The 10,319-nt window shown below is 70.2% G+C and overlaps 1 protein-coding gene across 1 annotated transcript in view; it reads right to left on the reverse strand.

Annotated features, from left to right (window-relative positions):
• The window catches only part of HTRA1 (HtrA serine peptidase 1), a gene marked incomplete at its 5' end in the record, with an annotated part of 31,075 nt that overhangs the window by 835 nt on the left and 19,921 nt on the right, over positions 1–10,319 (reverse strand). Inside the window, 5 exon segments of the mRNA XM_084904401.1 lie at positions 102–200; positions 1,953–2,010; positions 2,840–2,954; positions 3,463–3,495; positions 3,622–3,816. Of these exon segments, the coding sequence (XP_084760527.1) occupies positions 102–200; positions 1,953–2,010; positions 2,840–2,954; positions 3,463–3,495; positions 3,622–3,816 (500 nt within the window).

The following is a 10,319-nucleotide window of genomic DNA, read 5'->3' on the forward strand; positions in this document are numbered from 1 at the left end:
TGCTCGCGGTCGGACGCCCGGCCGGCAGGACAGACCAGGGACGGCCCTCGCCGTGGCCGAGCGGACGGCCCGGAACCGGGGAGCCGGGAAGGGACACTCACGCTTCGGCGGGCGTGTCGGGAAGGACCTCGATGATGTAGGCCCCCGAGAGCGCGTCCGGGAAGTCTCGATGGTGGTCCCGCAGCTCCTTGGCCTTGCTGCTGGGGGGGGGGGGCCTCCTCGTGAGCTCCGAGCGACACCCCCTCCTCCCCGTAGCCCCCCACAACCCCACCCCGGCTTCTCCTCCGCCCCTGGTTCCAGCGTAAAACCCCGGGCTCTGGCTCTGCTTCAGGCCGCCGTCTACAGGACGCACAGGTTTGCTGGGCCTCAGCGAGAGGGCTCATCAGTCCATCGACTGTATCTACTGTATTTGTTTTGTTTTCTCGTTATGGATGCCAGAGAGAAAGGGAGGAGAGGGAGAGAAACATCACTGATGAGAGAGAATCATTGAGGGCTGCCTCCTGCACACCCCCCACTGGGGATGGAGCCCGCAACCCGGGCCTGTGCCCTGACCGGGAACCGAACCCTGACCTCCTGGCTCCTAAGTCGACCCTCAGGCACGGAGCCCCGCGGCCAGGCCCACTGATTCCAGTGGAAGCGGCAGTAGCTCCGAGGGAGGAGTCAGTGCAGGGAGCGGCCGGCTGGCCGGGCCTCGCCTGCCGCTTGCTCGCTGTGTGATCTGGGCAGGTGCTAACCCTCTCTGGGCCTTCCTTCGCTCAAATGCAAAGCGCGGCTCTGGAGCCACCTGCGGCTCTTTGGCCCCTGGAGTGTGGCTCTTCCACAGAACACCACGGTCTGGGTGAGTCTATGCTGAAGAAGTGCGTTAGGAGGAGTTTATGTTTAAAAACGTGGCTCTCCGAAGAAACGTCAGTCCTGTGCTGCTGACGTTTGGCTCTGTGGACGGATGAGTTTGCCGACCGCGGGCCCAGGACACGCTGGTCAGGAGGGAGAGGGGTCCTCTGGCGGGGCAGGAGGCGGGCCTGGCAGCCGGGCCGGTGCCCACCGCGGCCGATCCTCCCGCCCCCGTCCCAGCCGGACACGCACTGAGTCACCGGCCGCCTCGCCGGACGGCAGGAGCCGGGCTCTGGGGCCAGCTCCTCCCACAGCCACAGGGCGGGGAGCGGAGAGCTCGCCAGAACCCCAGGCCGCGGCTCACGCCTGCCCCCCGCGGGCAAGGCCCACGGGCGCCCATCACGGACCCAGCCTACACCCGGGCCCAGGCCAAGCGGAGCCGAGCCGGTCCTCGCGAGAACACACATGTGCTCACGTGTCAGCCGCACCCCGGCTACGGGGACTCGGGCGGCTCCGTCAGGCCCGTCACCCGGGAGGCAGGCACCCGCGTGTCCTGGGCCGCGGCCACGTGCCCCGGGCGTGGGCCTGCCTGCATTCCAGAGCCACGGCCTCGGGCAGCGGGCGGAGGGCGCCGGGCACTCCCGGAATGTGGGTGGAGGCCCAGCCTGGGGCAGTGGCCGGCACCAGCCAACCAGCCCTCCCGCTGGCCTGCAAAACAAGGCAGAACGTTCCGGAAGGAAGGCCCTGCTCAGACACAGAAACAAACTGAAAAGTGAGAGGAGGGGTCCTCCGGCCGGCGTGGCCCAGTGGTGAGCGTCCACCTAGCAGCCAGGAGGTCACAGGCCCGGGTTGCGGGCTCCATCCCCAGTGCGGGGCGTGCAGGAGGCAGCCGATCGGCGATTCTCTCTCATCATGGATGCTTCTCCCTCTCCCTCTCCCTTCCTCTCTGACATCAATAAAATCCTATTTAAAAAACAGAAATAAAGCGAGGGGCCAGGATGAGGGGCCTCCTCTCCTGAGACAAACGTCCCCCGTTAGCGGGGTCCTCGGCCGCGTGAGGCCCCCGCGGGGCGCCAGGGGCAGGCAGGCCCCTCCCACGCAGGACGCCCGCCCGGACCCACCTGGCCGTGAGCGACAGCATCCGGATGCCGATGTACTTCTTCTTGGTGACGGCTTTGCCTGGCGGAGGGACGGCGGGTCAGGGGGTGCCCGTCGGGAGCCGGGCCGTGGGGCTCCATCTGCCCCCACCCCCTCCCCGTCCTCAGGGCTCAGCTTCAGGTCATTCCGGCCTCGGGGTGCCCGCTGCCCCCCTCACTCCCCGGCCGGCTCAGCCTCGCTCTCCCAGAAGCCCTGTCGCCACCCGAACCACCTGGCTGGTCAGCTTCCTGCCGCCCCCCGGGTGGAAGGTAAACACCCCGATGGACCGAGCGGAGGCCCCCCATGTGTGGCGGGAATGCCCCAATCTCAGCCTCTCAGCAGTGAAGTGGACTAAACCTCGGACACGTGAGGGAGGAGCTGGGTGCTGGGTCCCCGGGGTCCGGCCGGCACCCAGCACCCAGCACCCCGCACGGACGCCCAGAGGCCTCGGGCCAGGACCCCAAGTCTCTGCGATCGAATCCCGGGCTCAGGACATGCCCCTCCCCCTTCCCGTCCTGAGTCACAGTGCTGGGTCCTCGGGGTCAGGTCCTGCCAGTCCCGGGTCCTGGGGAGGCCCTCAGGCCTGCCCCCTCCCCCCATCATCACCCTGCCCCCCTCCCCCCCATCGCCCCCCTGCCCCCCTCTCCACAGTCCCCCCCCCCCCCCGGGCCGTCCCCTCACCCCGGGCCGTCCCCCCTCCCCCTGGGCCGTCCCCTCACCCCGGGCCGTCCCCTCACCCCGGGCCGTCCCCTCCCCCCGGGCCGTCCCCCCCTCACCCCGGGCCGTCCCCTCCCCCCGGGCCGTCCCCCCCTCACCCCGGGCTGTCCCCCCTCCCCCCGGGCCGTCCCCTCACCCCGGGCCGTCCCCTCACCCCGGGCCTGCCGGCCGTGTGACTCGGTGAGGAACTTCTTGATCTTATCGGACGGGATGGCGAAGGCGATGCCGGCCGTCACCTTCAGCGTGTTGATGCCGATCACCTCGCCGTCCTGGGGCAGACAGAGCGGCTCTGCCCACAGGCCCCCGAGGGTGCTCACGGGGCGGGGGGGCGGGGCAGGAGGGGCTCCGGGCCCCGGAGTGAGGGGGGGTGACCCCGGAGTGAGGGGCGGTGATCCCGGAGTGAGGGGGGGTGACCCCGGAGTGAGGGGGGCGGTGACCCCGGAGTGAGGGGGGCGGTGACCCCGGAGTGAGGGGGGCGGTGACCCCGGAGTGAGGGGGGCGGTGACCCCGGAGTGAGGGGCGGTGACCCCGGAGTGAGGGCGGTGACCCCGGAGTGAGGGCGGTGACCCCGGAGTGAGGGGCAGTGACCCTGGAGTGAGGGCGGTGACCCCGGAGTGAGGGCGGTGACCCCGGAGTGAGGGGGGCGGTGACCCCGGAGTGAGGGGCGGTGACCCCGGAGTGAGGGCGGTGACCCCGGAGTGAGGGGGGGGGGTGGCCCAGGGCGGGGTTGTGGGGGGAGAAGGCGGGAACCACAGCCCGGAGACGCAGAAGCCTTACCAGGTTGACCAGGGGGCCGCCCGAGTTTCCGTACTGAAAGCAAACACAGGCGGTCAGGGGGCGCCCGCAAGGCCCCTCTCCCTCCCCTCCCCCTCTCCCCCTCTCCCTCCCCCCGTCTCCCCGCTGACCCCACAGGCCCCTGCCCTGGCGCGGGCTCACGTTGATGATGGCGTCCGTCTGGATGTAGTCCATGTCGGAGTTGCGCAGCCCCAGCTCCTTGCCGCCGCGCTGCGTGGTGCTGACGATGCCGGTGGTGACCGTGTTCTGCAGCGAGAAGGGGCTCCCGATGGCCACCACGAACTCGCCCGGCCGCAGCTCCCCGGACCGGCCCAGCAGCAGCACCGGCAGCTTCCCCTGCAACGCACGGCCGTGTCTGCCCTCCACTCGGGTCTCGTGTCTCCGCTCCGCGCACCCCGGCCGGCCCGGCCCCTCCTCCCTGCCCCGGACTCCCTGCGCCGCTGTGTGAGCGAGCGCCACGGCACAGGAGAACCTGGGTCTCCACCCGGAGCCCTCGGGTGCCCTCCCTGGACCCTGCGACCCGGAGGGAGGGAGGGACACAGGCTCCAGACGTGGGTCACACTGCTCAGGGCTCCCGAGCCACACACCAGGGGCAGGGCCGCTGGAGCCGCACAGCCACCCTCCGCCCAGAGTCACTGCACCGGCCGGTCTGGCGCATCTGGACGAAGTGCATGCCGCCTGGCGAGCGGCGGGCGGGTGGCGGGAGGGCGGCCAGGACCCCCAGACCCCGCTGCTCCCACCGGGCAGGCTGAGCCAGGCGACCAGGTGCCAGTGAAGACGCAGAGCCGAGCCCCCACCAGCTCCGCTCAGAGAGTGAAGGCAGCTCGGGGCACAGCCGAGAGCCGGCTCCCAGGAGGGCCTGGGCCCCCACCTGCCCGCCCCGGGGCCTCGAGCCCCTTTAGCCTCTGTCCTCCGAGAGCCAACGATCAGGCCCCAAACCGTGGGCCAGGCCCAGTCACATTCGGTCCTCGCGGCTGTCCACCCCGGAGAGAGAGAAGCGAGGGGGTCGGAGGGCGGGCCGGGGGCCCAGCCCGTGGTTCACTGTGTCCTCTGCCGGGCACGGAGCAGACACCAGCGGATGGGCCCATTGAACAGACGGAGAAACTGAGGCTCTGGGAAAACTGGATCACGTGAGACAGAGGAGGACGGGACCCTGGGCTGTGGCTGGCCCAGACCCTCACCCTCTACACATAGCACCTCGCCACCACGACCTGCCACCCGGCAGGGAAGGCCAGCGGGTCAGGGAGGAGGAGAGGAAGGCAGGGGGACCGAACACCGAGCCCTGGCCGGTGTGGCTCGTGGACAGAGCGCCCCCCTGGGGACTGCAGGGCCCGGTTTCGGTTCCGGTCAACGACATGCACCTCGATTGCAGGTCAGTGCATGGCCCTGTGAGATCCTAGCCTGAGCTCACAACCACTGCAGCCTCAGTCTTCTCATCTGGCAAATGGGACCGTGCCGGTGCCCACCTCCCCGGTCCCTCTGAGGATCCAGGGCCTCAGCTGAGCAGCTCTTTGGAGACGGCCCGGCCCGTTTCAGGCCTCGCTCCGGCCAGGGAAGCCTCACTAGCTGTGGGGCCCCACTGTCCGTCCGGGCCTGTGCAGACCCCACGGGGGGACCTCGCCAGCTGAACACCCCGGCCAGCCCCCCCCCCCCCCCCACTGCGTGGGGTCGCCTGAGGCCGGAGCGCAGGGGCTGCGGGAGGGGCCGGCTCCTCCGCCAGGCACAGCCGCCAGCTCCGGGCCTGTTTGCCCTGGGCCCCGGCCAGCCGCCCCTGCCAGCAGTGACCTCATCCCCGTCGCAGTGCGGCTGGCGGAGTCGGCTCGGTGCTGGGAGGCCCACAGGGACACTCCTGCTCCTCCAGGGCCCGGACAGCCTCGGGGCGGGCGTGAGGGGGAGTATGGGGGTGAGGGGGGTAAGGGGGGGAGGCTGGGTCTGCCCGGCCGCCCACGGTAACAGCTGCTTCTCGCAGCTCAGTGCACACGCTCAGTGCACGCCTTCCAGCTCTGCAGAGAGGAGGTGCAGGCGGCAGGGGGGCCTGAACACACGCTCGGTCAGTCTGAGCTCCGGCCCAGACGGGGAGGAGGCAGACCCTGGGGGGAAGGCTCAGCGGGGGGACCCAGGGCCTGCGTGCTGCTCAGGGCCTCCCCGGTCCCCGAGGGCAGCGTGGCGCCGCTGCACTGATGCCATCCACACACGGGGACCACGCAGCGTGGACGAGGGGGCATCAGCCACGCAGCCCACGGACTCCCAGGGCCCGCCCCTGAGCAGAGGGGGAAACACGGGGCACGCGGGCACAGCCGGGCCCGGGGGCAGCGCTGAGGGGTCGGGCACAGCCGGGCCCGGGGGCAGCACTGAGGGGTCGGGCACAGCCGGGCCCGGGGGCAGCGCTGAGGGGTCAGGCACAACCGGGCCCGGGGGCAGCACTGAGGGGTCAGGCACAGCCGGGCCCGGGGGCAGTGCTGAGGGCACGCGGGCACAGCCGGGCCCGGGGGCAGTGCTGAGGGATCAGGCACAGCCGGGCCCGGGGGCAGCGCTGAGGGGTCAGGCACAACCGGGCCCGGGGGCAGCACTGAGGGGTCAGGCACAGCCGGGCCCGGGGGCAGTGCTGAGGGCACGCGGGCACAGCCGGGCCCGGGGGCAGCGCTGAGGGGTCGGGCACAGCCGGGCCCGGGGGCAGTGCTGAGGGGTCGGGCACAGCCGGGCCCAGGGGCAGCGCTGAGGGGTCGGCACAGCCGGGCCCGGGGGCAGTGCTGAGGGCATGCGGGCACAGCCGTGGTTCCCACCGGAGTGAGCTTTGCTCATGCACACACTGCACAGGCGGCGAGGGACCCACGTTAGGCAAAGCAGGCAGACACACCACGGGGGACGGGTCTGACGTGAAGCCTGAGTTCAGATGACAAAGCGCTCCCATGGCCCCCTGGGGCGGGAGAGCCTGTCCCCCCATTGCACAGACGTGGAAACTGAGGCTCACGGGAGCAGCAGCTCGGCGAGCGAGAAAGCAGCTGCCCCGCTGAGCCGGCTCCCCTGCTCTGACCGCGGGCGGACGCTCTGCACGGGTGCCGGGCCGAGAGGGGCGGGTGCCGGGCCCGGCCGGGGGCCGCTGGCCCACAGCACAGCTCCGTCGGTGCCAGATGCGGTGCCGCCGTGCTGCCCCTCCGCCCCCGGCCCGTCTGCGGCGCGGCCACACGATGCTGGCCAGACGCCCGCACAGGGAGCGTCTGGTCCCACAGCCTCCAGACAGACTTCCCGGGGGCCTGGGAGATGAGATGCGGATAGGGCGGGAGGCGCAAGGCCGCCGGCCTCGGCCTGCAGACGGAACCCGCTCACACCCCGCACCCTGCGCTGTCCCCGGGTTCCCACCCCCACATCAAAGCGCCCCCCATCCCGCTGCAGACACGATCTGATCTCCTCTGAGACGCAGCCACAGGCCAGCCCTTCCCTGCAGCCATCCTACATCTCCCATCTCCCGTCTCCCGTCTCCCCGTCTCCCCGTCTCCCCTTCTCCCCGTCTCTCCCTCTCCCCGTCTCCCCGTCTCCCCATCTCCCCGTCTCCCCATCTCCCGCCTCCCCATCTCCCGGTCTCCCCATCTCCCCGCCTCCCCATCTCCCTGCTCCCCATCTCCCCGTCTCCCCATCTCCCATCTCCTGTCTCCCCAGAGCCTCTCTGAGGCAGACAGCGGGCAGGAGGGAGCCCATTAACGGCTCCTCTCTGAAATCAATCTCTCATCACCGATGTTTCTCTCTCCTCCTCTCCCTTCCTCTCGGAAACCAATGAAAATGTATTTTTAAAAAGATAGAGCCGAGGACGCCGAGGGCCCCGCACATCCCTCCTCGCGCTCACTGGCCAGCGGGGCGAGAGAGTGTGGCCCCCTGACCGCCTGCACCTGCTCAGGCGGCCTCCTCAGGAACGGGGACGGAGGGAGCCGGCTCGGGGGCCTCCCCAGGAACGGGGACGGAGGGAACCGAACCGGCTCAGGCGGCCTGGGACGAGGGAACCGGCTGGGGGCGGCCTCCCCAGGAACGGGGACGGAGGGAGCCGGCTGGGGCTCTGCCCGCGGGAGAGGCACCGCGGGGAGGGGTGGCGGAGCGGAGACACCTGACTGTGCTCGGAGGGCTCGGTGCCTGTGCTCTCAGGCCGGTTTGGGGGGCGGGAGAGGAGGGGGGGAAAGAGGGGAAATCTGCTCAGAGGCAGCCGGGCCCACTTCTCCGCCAGGTCGGTCAGCAAGACGCACGTGGTTGTCCCCGCAGAGCCACGGCCAATGGCCCACGATGCCCACGGCCCACGCTGCCCACGCTGCCCACGGCCCATGGCCCATGCTCAGCACAGCTGGCGGCCAGACAGAGCGTGCCCGAGTATCCAGAGGCAGGTGAGGGGCAGAGGCCGTTCCGCAGGGCGATGGGGACAGAGGACATGGAAGCAGCCAGGCAGAGGGCACGTGCCCGCCTCCAGGCCCGGCGCTCCTCCAGGGCGGACGAGCCTGGGTAGGGGGGAGACCCAGGGATGGGGAAGGCAGGGGTGGGGGAGGCGGGGGGGAGCAGGGGGGGAGGCAGGGGGGGGAGGCAGGTGGGGGGAAGGCAGGGGTGGGGGAGGTGGGGGGAGCAGGGGGAGAGACAGGGGTGGGGAAGGCAGGTGGAGGGGAGGCAGGGGTGGGGGAGGCAGGGGTGGGGGAGGCAGGGGGAGCAGGGGGAGAGGCAGGGGTGGGGAAGGCAGGTGGAGGGGAGGCAGGGGTGGGGAGGCAGGGGTGGGGGAGGCAGGGGTGGGGGAGGCGGGGGGAGCAGGGGGGGAGGCAGGGGGGGGAGGCAGGGGTGGGAAAGGCAGGGGTGGGGAAGGCGGGCGGGGGGGGGAGGCAGGGGTGGGGGAGGCAGGCCCGGGCGCACCACCTGCTGCGGGGCTTGGCGGGCGCCGCCGAGTGAATCACGGCCAAGCAATCTCCCGGGTGAGGCTGTGCTGAGCCACGGCCGAGCTGAGGCTGCTTCCTCTGCTCCCCAAAACCACAAGGGGTGCAGGTGAAGACTCAGACAAAGCAGGCACCACCGAGGCATGCGTGCGCGCACACACGCGCACACACACACACACAGGCACACAGAGCATCACACGCACTCTCAGAGGCATACACATGCACACAGGCACACGCACTCACAGAGGCCCACGTGCACACAGGCACACACATGCAGAGGCACACACATTCACAGAGGCACATGCTCATGCACAGAGGTGTGCAAACACACACAGAGACACACACGCACAGAGACGTGCAAACACACACAGAGAGACACACGCAGAGGCACGCACACACACACACACAGAGACACACACACAGAGGCATAAACACACACAGAGACACACACGCACAGAGGCGCACACACACTGACACCCTAGCGTCCTCACACCCGGAGCACACTGCCCGGGCAGCAGCACCTCTGGACTTGACCTTGGTCCTGCACTAACTCGGCCTCTGACCTTGGGCACTCGGACGGCTCTGGGCCTCGTACCAGCCCTCCCGACAGAGGCAGCGAGCTGGCGCCGTCCTGGGCACCGGCCTGACAAGCAGGGCTCCCGCCGGGCCTGGCTCGTTCCCAAGCCCTCTCCGCAGACGGCAGCGAGCGGACAGATCAACCTGGCGCCAGCATCCAACTCAGTCCTTCCCACCACCCCCGGGGCGGGCCCCGGGCCCACAGCCGCCACTCCGGGCCAGGCAGCTGGACGCGGCCCAGGCACCTGAGGGCAGCGCCCGCCCGGCTCCGCCTCCTGCCACCGCCGCCGCCTCCGCCGCCAGAGCCGGAGCGGAGCGATGGAGCTGGAGCGAACACCGGCCTCTGTGACCGAGGGCCCGGCCGGCCCTCCTGCCGCGAGAGGAGGGCTCCTGAGACAGACGCCTGCTGTGGGCCTGCGGAGCCGCGCTCGGTCCCGGCCGCTGCCCGCTTCCGGGCACCAGTGCCAGCGGCCCGAGTGCCAGGAGGCCGAGTGCCCGGCGGCTTCAAAGCGGAGGCGGCAGCCCCTGGCTCACTCCACACACACACACACACACACACACTCACACACACTCACACACACACACACACACTCACACACACACTCCCTCACACACACACACACACACTCCCTCACACACACACTCCCTCACACACACACACACACACACACACTCACACACACACACACACACTCCCTCACATACACACACTCCCTCACACACACACACACACACACACACTCACACACACACACACACACACTCCCTCACACACACACACACACACACACACTCCTCACACACACACACTCACACACACACACACACACACACACACACACACACACGCGCCCGGTGAGTCAGCGCCTCTGGGCACAGTGAGGCGAACCGTTCATTTTCTAGAAGAATCCGCGGTGCGGGGAGCAGCCCTCACCCACGCCCAGCGGGAGGCAGGCCTGGAACAGCAGCGGGGCCGGGGCGCGGAGGGCACACTGAGCCGCGTGGGAGCAGGCGGACGGCCGGAGGGAGGGAGCCACGGGCGGGAAGTGAGGCCCGCGGGCGGGTGGGGGGCCAGGGGAGCGAGGTCACTGGGAGCTGAGCCCCAGGGGCGGGACCAGCCGCATGACGGACGGGGCTCAGGGCCAAACAAAAGCATGGATGCCGGGTTCAGGAAACACACACCAGGTGCCAACACAGGGACTCAGATAGAAGCCTCTGCCCGTCCGGGGTGGCTCAGTGGTGAGCGTCAACCCATGAACCAGGCGGTCAGGATTCCATCCGGGTTGGGGCACAGGCCTGGATCGCAGGTCCATCCCCCGCGTGGGTGTGCAGGAGGCAGCCGGTCCATCGTTCTCTCTCATCATG

Source organism: Pipistrellus hanaki, assembly GCF_964339955.1.
Source record: "Pipistrellus hanaki genome assembly, chromosome: 14".
NCBI lineage: Eukaryota > Metazoa > Chordata > Mammalia > Chiroptera > Vespertilionidae > Pipistrellus > Pipistrellus hanaki.